Genomic DNA, 13804 nt, shown 5'->3' with positions numbered 1-13804 from the left:
GGCAAGCCCGGGGGTCCCCTGGCCGCAGCCGACCCCCCTCCCCCTTCTCCGCCCCTGTGACTCACCCATCGCGGCTTTCCCCGTGTGTGACTCAGGCCCCCGGGGAGGGGTCTGTGGACTTTGAGACCCCCCTTCAGGCAGGGGAGTCGAGAACCAAGTTCTGGGGACCCCTTGCTCTGGGGGAAGAGGGTCCCTTACCTGGTCCTTGCCGAGGTCACTAAAGGCGTTTCCTCCATCCCTGGCCTCCGGGAACCCAGCCCCTCCCCCCACAGCCCACAGGAAGTTTTGGCAGAGCCCTTCTTGGCGATGAAACGGTTAAAGCCGTTTTCTTATTCATTTCATCCAGGGGCCCCTTTTGACTCAGAGCAAGCTGGGCGCCCCCTTGAGCCGGGCCTCTTGGGGGCCTGGGTTCATATTCTACTCCACATGTACCATTTTTACAGAGGGAAGGGAAAGCAGTTGGTGAGATGGCTGGGGGTCTTGGGTAGCATATAGAGCTGGATTCAAATCCTGTCTCTGCTCTCACAGCTGTCTGAGTCTCAGTTTACCCATCTGAAAATGGGGGATAATTATGTCCTGCTCATTGTGTCATTGTGGGGATTAGGTGAATAATGGATGGGACGTTTTGCATCCAGAGCTGGGCACAGAAGCAGGGAGGAGGCTTGGCACGCAGAAGGACCCAGACTCCTCCTGTCTCTTCCTGGGTGTTAAGAGTGCCCAGCAGGAGTGAGTCCTTGCTAGTTAACCCAGTGCCCCACCCAGGTGCTCCGAGGCCTTGGGGTTCATCCCGTACACCCCTGCCCCTCCACACCGCAGGCACCCAGGAAGTGAGAGGCGGAGCAGGAATGAGGCGGAACCTGTTGGGCCCGTCGCCTCCCCGCCCCCTCCACCCTCATTCCCTGGCCCTTACAGGGCCCCCACGCTGCTGCCCCACCCCTTGCTGCCCTGGACGCCTGGGTCCTGACCTGAGGGTGGCCCGAGGGAGGGGATGTTGGCGGAGACAGCGTCTCGGGAACATCCTGTGGATGGCCGGCTGGACAGACCAGATGGGAGGGTCAGCCCCTCCCGGGGCAGGGCAGAAGTCAGCTGGGGGCAGAGTAAACATGGCCCAGGGTGGCCAGACTTGGGGGGGTGGCAAGGAGTATACACATACACAGTCACCCTGAGAGAGCCAGTCCAGACACACAAACCCCTGTCACCCTGCCACAGTGAGACTGCCAACTTGGGACACACTGACAGGGTCAGACACACACTGGGCAAAAAACCCAGCAATGGCTGTCACACAGACATAGTCAGTGACAGGACAGACTCAGGAACAAGATCGAAATTCTGCCAAACACCCAAGCCATCAACAGGCCAGAAGTATGCAGGCAGGGTGTGTGTGACACAGATAAATCAACTGGGCATACAGACAAGATAGACACACTGCCAAACACAAGCACAGAGAGACATTCAGGTGAGCACAGAGCCTGGCTCACCAAGTAGCATGGTTACATGCACTCTGAGACAAATGTGACAGGCCAGAAACACACAGATACAGAGATGATTGTGGGTTAGATACGAGTGACAATGCATGCAAGTTGACAGATTCAGAGAAAGGACAGTCACTTTCAGCACAAGCACCTCAAGAGCTTCATAAGACATGTTCAGACACACACTGTCAGATCCTGACACACGAGAAAGCAACACATGAGCACGCACACACACACACACACACACACACACACTAGCAAGATCACCAACTTGGAAAGACACTCAGAGGCAAAAGAGAAAAACAAACGTGATGAAATGGACGGAGAGGACATGTACACACCATGACAAAAAAGGCCCCTCCCCTGCTCCCCACACAGTTGCACACACTCAAAAGGCTTCAAGGGACACCAAGACTTAACAGATACACGCTACCACACTGGTAACACTCACATGTCAGATTCACCGACAGATGGACACATGCAAGCAGACAAACTGACATTCATACATGCTATGAACAGACAGTCACATCCAGTACAGAGAAGCATGGACAGGCCACAGTAGTGCATTCCTAAACACATTGGCACAGAGACACCCTGGCATCTGCACACACACACACACACACACACACACCAACCACAGACAGGCCATAGCCAGACATTCATAAACAATGGCACAGAGATACCTGACACACACACATGCACACACACCAGCCACAGAGCTCACACACACACAGACCTCACACAGGCAAGCCATGGACCTCACACACACACACATACACCCCAGACATGAATAGGTTAGCCATATGAATTCCAAAACAACACATGCATATATAGACCAGCTACATGCAACCTATTCCATAGACCATACACACACCTCACTCCCCCAACACACACACACACACACACACACACACACACACACACACACACACACACACACAACAGACAGACCCTATACACCCCTGCAGGGTTAGGCGAACACACAGACAAATGTACTGGGGAGACAGGCCTCACATACTCTCACACGCCCTGACAAGCCAGCCACACACAGATCCACAGCCGACCAGACACACGCACTCCTGGACCCTGCTGAGGTTCTGTGGGGCTCTAGGCTTCCCAGCCTGTCTCTATCCCCTTCAGAGATCCCAGCACTTACTTTCTCCAAACATTGCCCCCCACTTTCTGCCCTCCCTACTGTTTGTCATTTCCCATAGGCCCAAGTCAGCTGCCTCAGTCCCGGGTGGGCTGTGGGCCTGTTTTCTCAGCACATCCCCTGTAAAGGGGGCACACAGAATCTCAGTCGACTCAGGCCCCCCAAGACCTCACCAGCAGTGTGTGTGGGGGACAGAAACAGTTTTGTGGGAAACTCCCCTCATGCCCAGCTGAGTCAGCCTGAGGAGACAGCCTCTCCTTCCTGCTTCCAAGAAAACCCAGCAGCTTCCTCTCCAGCAGAGGGGTGAGGGACCCCCAAACCACAGAGGTGGGGGAGGGAGGTAGCTGGCAGGCCAAGGGTTCCTGGGGGAGGGCCTCTCTGATTCTCAGCCTCTTCCTGCCCAGCTGCCTGTCCACACCCAGGGGCAGGGACGCGGGATGTTGGGTGCTGTGACTTGTGGGTTCTCGCCCTGTCCTGCCCACCAGCTGACTCACACACAGCCCCCAGCCCAGTTTCCTGGTGAGGGCTCCACTGGTCAGTGGGGCCGGGGGAGGGGGGTCACCAGGCTATTTATAAGAAGGAGAAGTCCCTCATGTCAGGACCAAAAGCCCCAGAGAGACCCGTGGGTGGGGGTGGGTGAACTTCCCCCTTATCCTGTCCCCCCACCCCATGCCCTGGGCCCCTGGATGTGGGGGAAGCCTGGGCACAGAGTCCTCCTACAGATGCTGGTCTGGAGCCCAGGGGCTGGGCAGTCCCCAGCTGACAATCTGGGCACCCAGGCCAGGCGGGGGAGGGGGCTATCCTCACACCCTCTTCACAGGGCCCTTGGCGCCAGTGGGGCGGCGTGAGGGGGTGGTGCCCAGGCCACAAGGGTGAGACTGGCAGGGGCCTGGAACCGGCTGTACCAGCTCAGCTGGGCCCCCGCCCTCCCTCGCTGGCCTGATCCCCACCCCCTGTTCAAACACCCATGCAGAGTACATGGAGCCACCCGACCCCACTCCAACATGCTGGGCTGTCTCCCCACCCACCAGCATCTCTCCATCCTGTGCCCAACTCCATTGCTCTCCAGATTAAAGGAGACCCTTCATGAAAGGGTCTACAGAGCTTGGCATCCAGTTGGTACTGCATAAAAGCCTCTCTGCTTGTGATTATTCACAGTGTAGTGGCTAATGCTCTGGATCCAGACAGCTAGGGTTATATCTCGACTCCAGCACTTATAGCTGTGGGCCATCAGGCAAGTTCTTTACCTTCCTGTGCCTCAGTTTTCTTGTCTGTTAAATGGGGGTACATAGCATGCATTTCTCTGGGTGGTTGGAAGCAGGCAATGAGTTATTCTACGTAAACCACTTAGAAGAGTGCCTGGCCCATGATAAGAGCCATGTAAGTGTTAGCTATTAAAATAATAATTACTATTTCTCAGTCTGTCTGCCTATCTTAAGTGTCTGAATCTTGCTGTCTGTCTGCATGACGTTAACCTTGCCCCGGGTTTGTCTCTCTGGCCATCTCTCCCTGCCCTGACCCCTGCCTTCATACACCCACTTTTCCTTGCTGAGTCCTTGCCCTCCATCTGGATCCTCTCTGGGCTGGCCTCACCTCTTTCCAAGACTCCCCTGGCCTGGCCTGCCTCAGCACTGGCCAGGGCTGACTCACTGTGGCCTCCTGGCCTGTGAGACCTGCAGGTTGGCTTCGTGAGATGCTGCCCTCTGGCCAGACCTGCCCAGCCCCCCAACCTTGCCTACTGCACCCCCGCAGGGCCCAGGCCAGATGTCAGCTGCAGTTATTAGCATGGGCGGGAGACATAGGCCTTGGCAGCCTGCCGGCCAGACTCAGCGGGCCGCCGGAATCTCCCTTGAGCCTGGGGCGGGGTAGGGGAGCAGTTCAAACAAGGGGAGGAGGGAAGGGGGCAACCAGGGGTCACAAGGACCTCCAAAGACCAAAGACAAGGGACACCCCCAGCTTCTCATGGGACCTTCCTCCCAAGCACCACTGCTCTACTGGACTTCCCCCTACCCCCACACAGCTCAGTTTCTCTTTCACCTCTTTCGTTTTCCTTCTCTCCCCCACCATTGGTGAGCTCTGTGCCTGTTGTACAAAAACTGGCTAGCTCCATCCTCAGCCTCTACCCTAAAGAAACTTCCATCATTCCAGAAGATACAGGCCTCTCAGAGAGAGAGAGAGACTGAGCTTCTCACCTCTTGTTCTAGTGGCTCACATCCTAACTGCTTGGAAGTCCCACCTTAAGTCTAACTAGAAACCTCACCATCTAAACACCCACTCAGTCCTTAACTGGGGAAGGGGCTCTGGGTTTCCCCAGATTCTTCCCTTGGATTCTCAGGTCTCTTCTGACTGGAGGGAAGGGGAGCCCTCAGATAAAAGAGATATCCTGTGGAGGAAGGGAACCCCTCCCAGGTATTCTGGATGGTTGACGGAACCCCCAAACAAAACAAGAGTAGGGGCGCTTGCTCACATGAGTGAAGGAGGGGGCATCCCAGCCCCTAAGGGTGTTTGTGGGGAGGAGTCCCACATCTGGCAAAAAGGAAGGTACCCGCCCGAGGGAGGAGGCAAGCCTTGCCAGCCCGCCCAGGCGCCGGGGGCGCCTGGAGGCACTGACCCGCCTTCTCCGCGCCCCGTCGGGCCGGGGGCGAAGTCCGACCCAGGCCCGCGGACAGGCGGGGACCTGCCGGGCTGGGTCGGGCCAGGCCTAGCAGGACGCCGCCCCAGAGCGACTGGGTGGGGCTGGGCCAGGCGGCCGTGGGGGCCCGGAGGCGGCGGCCGAGGCTGGTCGGGACTAGCCGTCCGGGGGCCCCGGCGCGCCCTGGGACCTGGCAGATACCAGGGCTCCCGGCTCCTGGCTCGGGTCCCCGGGACAGCGCTGGCCCCACCCCTTCCTGTGCCCTTATATGGGCGTCAGGGAGAGACTCCCGGGGATCGCCCCGCCCCCAGCCAGCGCACGGACTCTGGCCTGTTGCCATAGCGACCAGGCCCGCTCTTGGGTGCGTCCCCCTCTGTCGGGCCAATGGAATAGTCCCCGAACTGTCTGCCTCCGAGATTGCGGGCGCCACGGGCTGAACCACATTGCTGGGCGGGGGGAACAGTGACTGGAGGCCTCTGCAGCTGGGCGTGTTCGGCGCACCCAGGCCTCAGCAGTGGTCGCGCTCCCAGGTTCCTCATCCGAGGCGCAGAACCCCGCCGGACCCAGGGCGGGGCGCACGGTCCAGTAGGATCCGAGTGACGGAGGCCGGGCTGGGCTCCGTTCCCCAGGGCTGTTGCCACATTTCCTGCCGCGAAGCTCTTCCCAGGCCTTTTCTAAGGAAGGAGTGGGGTTGGGTGACCGCGCCCAGGCCGGCGGGCTGGGTCCAAGCACCAGGAGCCGACTCGGTGTCGGTCAAGCCCACGGTCACTGGGGAAAGGCTTTGGGATGGGGACAGAGTATACAAAGACCTCAGCAGGAAGGTCACCCAAAAGAGGGGGCTCCAATCATGGAAGATCCAGCAGCCCAAGTCCCCAGGATCCTCAAAGACCCCGCCTTTCCTCATGTCTCAACCGGGGACCCTCTGTCATTGGCATCTCAGCTCTGAAAGTGTGCTCTGACCCTAATTCTACTTCATCAGGGCTTTGCAGATGTCTCCAGTGACCCCCTTTTCTACCCCACATATTTTCTCTGAGTCAGTGTACCCCAGGACCCTCACTCACTTTCTGCATATCTAGATTCCCCTAGTGTCCCCCCTTCCCATTTGTGGGGGACCCTCTGTCTCTCCCATGGACTCCAGGACCCCTACTCATTTCTTGCATAATGGGTCCTCAAGCCTCTCCCAGTGTACCCTTTTCATTTCTCCTCCTCCCCAATTTTCCTGGATTCAGTCGCTCCCATGAAAATCCCAGTCCCTCAACCCCTGGTACTTGGGACCCCCACACAATTCCTGTGTCAGGCCTCTCTTTACCCCTTCCCCTGCTTAACCCTTCCGTCTCTCTTTTATGGGGTCTCCTAGCGTATTCTCAGCTTTCCAACTCCTTTTGGATACTCCGGGTCCTTCAGGTCCTTCTATGTACAACCTGGGACACCCCCCCTCCCCAAACACACACACACACACTTGCTCTGTATCAGTTCCTCATGTCCCTCATCGCGTACTTCAGGGGTATCATCATCCACCCTGGAGCCCCTCCTCGGGTGCCTCGGACCGCCCCAGCACCCCCTTCCTCGCGCGTCCCGGGGTCCCCTGAGCCCCTCCCCCTACAGCATAGCCAAGCCACCCAGCCCGTGGCCGCTGTTTACAAGGACACGCGCTTCCTGACAGTGACGCGAGCCGCCTCCTCCCCTTCCCCACGCTCGAGGAGGGGGGCGCGGGGGCCCGGCTCGCGCGACGGCCAATCGGAGCTCACTTCCGCAGCTGATAGTCGTGGTATAAAAGCGTGTGGCTCTGGCTGAGCGGCCGGTACCTTGAGCGCGGCAGACCAGCGTCTGAGCAGCAGGGAACGGGGAGCAGGGGTAAGCGACACGGAGAAAGCGAGCGCGCCAGAGAGGGGCAGAGGGGCTGGAGAAGCCGCACAGAGCTTCCGCGCAAGGCGGCCGGGTGGCCTCTCCCGGCGGGTGCCGGCACCCAGGGCCGCGCGTCCAGACAGTCAGTCCAGCCACCGCCGCGGACAGAGCACCGCTCGCAGCAGCGAGGCCCGGGGCGGCCCCGCAGGGACCCCCCCAGACCGCCCGGGCCGCCCGGATGTGCACTAAAATGGAACAGCCCTTCTACCACGACGACTCATACGCAGCGGCGGGATACGGCCGGGCCCCGGGCGGCCTCTCTCTACACGACTACAAACTCCTGAAACCCAGCCTGGCGCTCAACCTTGCCGACCCCTACCGAAGTCTGAAAGCGCCTGGGGCGCGGGGCCCCGGCCCAGAGGGCAGCGGTGGTGGCAGCTACTTTTCCGGCCAGGGCTCGGACACAGGCGCGTCGCTCAAGCTCGCCTCATCGGAGCTAGAGCGCCTGATCGTCCCTAACAGCAACGGCGTGATCACGACGACGCCCACGCCCCCGGGACAGTACTTTTACCCCCGAGGGGGTGGCAGCGGTGGAGGTGCGGGGGGAGCGGGGGGCGGCGTCACCGAGGAACAGGAGGGCTTCGCCGACGGCTTTGTCAAAGCCCTGGACGACCTGCACAAGATGAACCACGTGACACCCCCCAATGTGTCGCTGGGCGCCAGCGGGGGCCCCCCGGCGGGGCCTGGGGGTGTCTACGCGGGCCCGGAGCCGCCTCCTGTCTACACCAACCTCAGCAGCTATTCCCCAGCCTCTGCGCCCTCCGGAGGCGCCGGGGCCGCCGTCGGGACCGGGAGCTCATACCCGACGGCCACCATCAGCTACCTCCCACACGCGCCGCCCTTCGCTGGCGGCCACCCGGCACAGCTGGGCCTTGGCCGAGGCGCCTCCACCTTCAAAGAGGAACCTCAGACCGTGCCTGAGGCGCGCAGCCGCGACGCCACGCCGCCAGTGTCCCCCATCAACATGGAAGACCAGGAGCGCATCAAAGTGGAGCGCAAGCGGCTGCGGAACCGGCTGGCGGCCACCAAGTGCCGGAAGCGGAAGCTGGAGCGCATCGCGCGCCTAGAGGACAAGGTGAAGACACTCAAGGCGGAGAACGCAGGGCTCTCCAGCACTGCCGGCCTCCTCCGGGAGCAGGTGGCTCAGCTCAAACAGAAGGTCATGACCCATGTCAGCAACGGCTGCCAGCTGCTGCTCGGGGTCAAGGGACACGCCTTCTGAGCACCCCTTCCCCGTACGGACATTCCCCCAGCCTGGACGGCTGGGCGCACGCCTCCCAAGGGGCAAGGGGGCAGGCGGTGGGCACTTGCCCCGGGGTATGGGGGCGGCGAAAACCACACTGGACTCCTGCCCGCCGGCTCTGCGCCCAGTCCTTCCACCTCGACGTTTACAAGCCCCCCTTCCGCGTTTTTTTGTATTTTTTTTTCTGCTGGAAACAGACTCGATTCATATTGAATATAATATATTTGTGTATTTAACAGGGTGGGGAGGAGGGGGCGATCGCGGCGGAGCTGGCCCCGCCGCCCGGTACTCAAGGCTGCGAGGACTCAAGGGAGGGGCCCCGCCCCCTGCCCTCCCCCCCTGCACCGTACTGTGGAGAAGAAACACGCACTCAGTCTCTAAAAAGTTTATTTTAAAATGTGTTTGTGTGTGTGTGTGTGCGTTTGTTCTGACTTTTTATTGAATCTATTTAAGTAAAAAAAAAAAGGTTCTTTATTAATTTCTGTTGTCTTTTTTTTCGAAGCCGGGCGGGCGGAGGGAGGAGAGTGTTGAGCTGCCCACACCCCACTGCTGTTTGTGGCTCGCTCCGGTATTTGTGTCCCTTCGCCAGCTCTGCCCAGGCATTTCGCAGCTCCAGCCCGGGTGTCCAACCCTCCTCGCGTACCCTGATCCCGGGGGCTGGAAAGTCCAGGGCGCGGACCGGGCCCAGCCTCCCAGGACCTGGGAGCAGGATGCCTGGGGCGAGATGTGCAGTGCGCAGGCGCAGCCCCGTCCACTGGCTCGGGCCGGGGCTTTCCCCGCTGACGCAGCGGAAGCGCTGCCCATATATGGGCCGATTCTGCCCAGTGACGCGACGGCGGTCTCCGGGCAGATTCCGGGAATCCCCTCCCCCGCTCTGCCCGGCAAGGCCGCGGCGCCCGGAAGGAGGCCGGGATTTTCCCAGGCGGGTGGCTGCTTGGGCCCGGAAAGCCCCAGGCCTGAGTCCAGAGCGTCCACGGTGGGCGGGCCGCGCTCTTGGGTCCCGGGAGCCACCCCAGACCCTCCCTTTTCTGGCTGGCGCCCAGGCCCCGCCGCACCCACGCTGTCTGACCTGACCCGGGCGGGGGGTTGCTGTAGTCCGCATGTCCTTGCTGCCGCGGTCCCCCTCACCACCGCCAGGAAGGGCGGTGCCCGTCTGCCAGTTTCCTTCACGGTGCCAGGCAGGGAGCGGGGTGACTGCCAGGTCTGGTCCTGCCGGGGCGGCTGCTCAGGCCGCCCGGCGCAGCCGCCGCCCTCGCTCGGGGCTCCCTCCCCCGCAGCTGGGATGGGTAGGAGGGCAGCTGGTCAAAAGGGTCAAGCTGGCCTCGGAGCTGGAAGCCCCCATAACAGCCGAGAAAAACAGGCGGAGAAACCAGGCCAAAGGGGTGGGGTAGGCAGAACAGACACTTCATTAATTCATTTATAAACTTCTGAACAACACGGCCCTGGAGACACAGTCTGGACCACAGGAGACAGATAATAAACAAGGAAACGATTTGGAAATGGTGTAAGTTCTAGGAAGAGAAAACACAAGTCAAAGTGGTAGTGATGAGGCAGGGGAGATGAGCGGCTTTGGAGAATGGATTGGGAAGGTGGACCTTTAATGAGACCAGATTTGAAGAAGCCAGGTTCTGAGAAAATCCTGCGTAACAGCGTTCTGGGCAGAGAATACCACATGCAAAGTTCCTGTGGCCAGAACAAGATCAGCCTGTTAAAGAACAGTAAGAAGCTAATGTGTCTGGAATGGAGTAAACCAGGAGCATGGAGATTAAATATGGGAAGACCACACGCAGGGACTTGGGGAGGAGTGTAGATAATATTCCAAAGCTGAGATGAGTGACCTTGGAGGGTATTAGGCTGGATAACAATATTAATAATGGTTCTATGTATTAAATGAACATGTCCTATTCTGTGGAAGGAAATGAGGTCTGAGTGGCGAAGCCACTTGCCTGGCCACACACAGCATCAGACTACACTCCTGGAAATACTACCTTGCTCCTGACACCTGCCTCCCAGCCTAACCATCACCTTTCCAACTTGTGGTGGGGCAGAGCTTGCCTACTGTGCGTATAGCTTAAGCTCCCACTCTTGGTTCTGCTCTCACAACTGGGTCCCCACCCTCTTTCCCATAAGACTGGACTCTTCTTCCAGGCCCAGGAACCATCGTAGTAACCATTCACTGGGCCCTGACCTTCACACACTTGCTCTCTTAATGTGCATGGTGATCTGGGTTGGTTGTTTTTATTCCCATTTTCCTGATGATGAAAGCCAAGAAGGATCACAGTTCTTAAATGGTATTTGAACCAAGCATGGCTGATGGCAAGGGATGGGCACTGCCCTCCAAGGCCAGGTTCCTTTAGGGTATTGTGGGATTTGTTCCCAGCAGGGGGCAAAAGTCACCCCCCCACACAACTGCTCTGAGGCCAAGGAGTGAGCATGAGGTAAGACTGTCACCTTGTGGTGAAGATAAGTAACTACAGTGTTAGTTTCCCAAGGCCAGAGCCTCGAGGAAAGGGGAAGGGGGGGAACATCAGAACAGAACACACCAACAGATTCATATTTGTCCCTAATACTTTATTGGTCACCTCTAGGCCTGTGCCTCACTAGGTAGGCTCTAGGGAGGGGTTCACCATTCACCACTCAGCTAGGAATACGTGACGGCCATGGCCTAGCCTTCCAGGATCATTGACTGGAACGTGAAGGGGCAGGTCTGGCCTTTCCAGGGCCAGCACAGGGCACCCAGGTGGGGGCACAGGTGGGGACCAAGAGCCCAAGCTTGGCATCCGTCTGCCAGCCTAGTTGTGTTTGGAGAAGTATTCCTTGCTGTCATATACGTTGGGTTTGATTGTGTCACTGCCTGGCTTCCAGCCAGCGGGACAGACTGTGGGAAGACACAAGAATGCACATGTGATGCTACAGCCCCATATTCAAGATAGGGCAGTAGTGAGAGGCAAAGCAAGAGCCCAAATTGCAGAAGAAAAAGCCCACAGCCAAGTGGTCCAGACCCAACACCACACCACATGTTGACAGAAGCCCCCAAGCCCAGGTGCAGGATTTTGGGGCTGATATTTTTATTTCTTTTTAGCCCCATCTTTCTCCCTCAGCCCTCGCCCTACTGGACTTTGAGAGACTGGTCAAGCTGTGCCCTCCATCTGAGAAGGTACTCTGATGCAACTAACATTATTCAAGCCTGCTGTGGCATAAACCTTCTCAAATATCTTCTCTATAAATCTTTATTACCTCCCAGCGCTCCATCCTTATAGTCGGGTTATCTCTCCCACCAGATGAGAAACTTCCTGCAGACAAGGCCCTAAGCTGAATCTTCTTTAGGGTCCTCACATCCATGTCACCCAGGTGATAGAGCAGGCAGTGAATGTCCGCATAAGCGACAGAAAGAGGGGCTGGGTATCTACTCACATATGAACCCCCGTGAATGTGTGCCCACTCACCTTCCCCATGTTCATCTGTGTACTGGAAGGCCTGGACCAGCCTCAGAGCTTCATCCACGGAGCGCCCCACAGGCAAATCATTAATGGTGATCTGGCGAAGGATACCCTTGCCATCGATGATAAAGAGGCCCCTAAAGATATCAGTGTTCACTGTGAGGAGCTGGGAGAACCATCTCTCTGCCAGCCACAGGGCTGGGGGTTGGGAGGGCACCGTCTAAGAGTGGTCCCCTCACCCTGAGGATGGGAGGTGTCCCCTGAGGACCCCATGGTACCTGTAGGCGATGCCTTCATCTTTCTTCAACACGCCATAATCGTGGGACAAGTTTCTGCTTACATCGGCCAGGAGGGGGATGTTCAGGGGGCCCAAGCCTCCCTCTTTCCGGGGGGTGTTAATCCTGGGGGTAGAGGAAACAGGGCTGGGACCTCAGACTGGGATGCCTGGCACCACAGGGTCCTTACCCTGTGGGCCTGGGTGTGATAAGAGCTGGAGAGGGGGTGCTGGAGACAAGAGATAAGGGGCTTTAGAGCAAGGCCCTGGGAGTCCCACCCACCCCACCCTGAAGTGGGTGCAGGGACTGTTTCCCACAGCTGGGAAGGCTAAGCCAATGCGCCTGTTCTAGCAAAGTGGATTCACACGTGCTACAGCCTCACGCATCTTGAAGCAGAGTCCCCATCCTCTTCTCTAGCTGTGTCCTGGGGCCCAGCCCTTGACTCCCTTGAACTGGAGTTGCCACCTTCTTGAACTAGTTCTTGGGAGGGAGGCTGCTTTGCTCAAAGTGAGATAAAAAGCATTTGCAACTCCGCACCAAGCAACTAGTTTCCAAATGCTAATTACTGTCATCATCGTTCAGGACCTGGGCGTCACTTTTCCTTTATTTTAAAGATGAGAAAGGGAGGCGCAGATGTTGAGCAATGGCCACTAGAACACACAGGTCCGACCCTATACAGGTGTAGGCTTGGCTGCACCCTCCCTCCCTGCTGGTCCCCGCTAATACCAAGCCAGGTGGGTGAACTGCGAGTCCACAGAGACCCCCAGCACCTCGCAGCCCAGCTTTCGGAAGTCCTCAGCATGTTCGCTGAAAGCGATGATCTCCGTAGGGCACACAAAAGTGAAGTCCAACGGGTAGAAAAAGAGGACCACGTATTTCCCTGAGGAAGAGGGCAGGAATAGACGAGGAGTGAAGGCCCATCGCCTCGAGTGCCAGGGCGCCACCCCAGTCTGGGCCCCCTCCAGGTCGCCCTCACCTCTGTAGTCGGAAAGCTTCACCTCCTTGAAGGCGCCCTCCACTACGGCGGTGGCCTGGAAGTCCGGGGCGGGCTTTCCGATGTGCGCGTTACCGGCGGCCATGACTGAAAGCTGAGACCCCCACCCCCGGCGCGGTCAGAGCGCCCGGGAAGACCCTTTGTCTCACTTCCCAAGGTCATGTTTCGAGCTGGGCCCGATGACTGAGTCAGATTGGCGGAGGCAGCGGCACTGCCCCGCACCCTCCCTGGTACCCGCTCTGAGCGGCCTTGAGACCACGGGAGACCCGCCCCTCCGGCCAGCGAGAGACACCAGGCCGCAGCCGCTGGGCCCCCATTAGCTTGTCGCCGAGCGCGGTGGCGCTGGCCCACCGCCCCGGGAGGAGCCCCAGCGAGCTGGGAGCCGGGATCCTGGCCATGCGGCCTGCACTCCAAGGCTCTGGCCTCGGTTTCCCCCACCAAGGACAAAGGCGGCCACCACGGCGGGTGGAAAACAAAGGCGGCCAGCGCTGAAGTTTGAAGAGGGCCGAAGCGGCTCCAAGGGGTTCCCCCCAGCCGGGTGCGTTCCAGGTGTCCCTACCTGCGTGGGGAAGGGCGGGACACAAAGAGCAGCGGACCCGTAGACAGCTTCTCAGCACCAAGTGCGCGCAGAGCCGCGGAGCCTTTTATGCGTGGCCGGAACCATGACGCGCAGGGCGGGGGGGGGGGTAG

At 59.0% G+C, this 13804-nt stretch overlaps 2 protein-coding genes across 2 annotated transcripts; one reads left to right on the top strand and one right to left on the bottom strand.

The window, feature by feature from the left end:
* The first annotated feature begins 7045 nt into the window (after positions 1-7045).
* On the top strand, positions 7046-8879 carry JUNB (JunB proto-oncogene, AP-1 transcription factor subunit). Its single transcript, XM_033135309.1, has one exon. It carries the CDS (start codon positions 7341-7343, stop codon positions 8382-8384), a length of 1044 nt encoding a protein of 347 aa, XP_032991200.1. The 5' UTR covers positions 7046-7340; the 3' UTR covers positions 8385-8879.
* Positions 8880-10955: 2076 nt separating this feature from the next.
* On the bottom strand, positions 10956-13802 carry PRDX2 (peroxiredoxin 2). Its single transcript, XM_033135143.1, has 6 exons — positions 13674-13802; positions 13097-13208; positions 12847-13000; positions 12124-12246; positions 11852-11982; positions 10956-11283 (listed from the first exon to the last, which is right to left on the bottom strand). The coding sequence occupies exons 2-6, from the start codon at positions 13197-13199 to the stop codon at positions 11198-11200; spliced, it is 597 nt and encodes a 198-aa protein (XP_032991034.1). The 5' UTR covers positions 13200-13208; positions 13674-13802; the 3' UTR covers positions 10956-11197.
* Positions 13803-13804: the final 2 nt, after the last annotated feature.

The sequence above is a fragment of the Rhinolophus ferrumequinum genome, chromosome 18, assembly GCF_004115265.2.
Source record: "Rhinolophus ferrumequinum isolate MPI-CBG mRhiFer1 chromosome 18, mRhiFer1_v1.p, whole genome shotgun sequence".
Classification (NCBI taxonomy): domain Eukaryota; kingdom Metazoa; phylum Chordata; class Mammalia; order Chiroptera; family Rhinolophidae; genus Rhinolophus; species Rhinolophus ferrumequinum.
The sequence above is the reverse complement of the archived record's forward strand: the minus strand, read 5'-3'. Positions and strand labels throughout refer to the sequence as shown.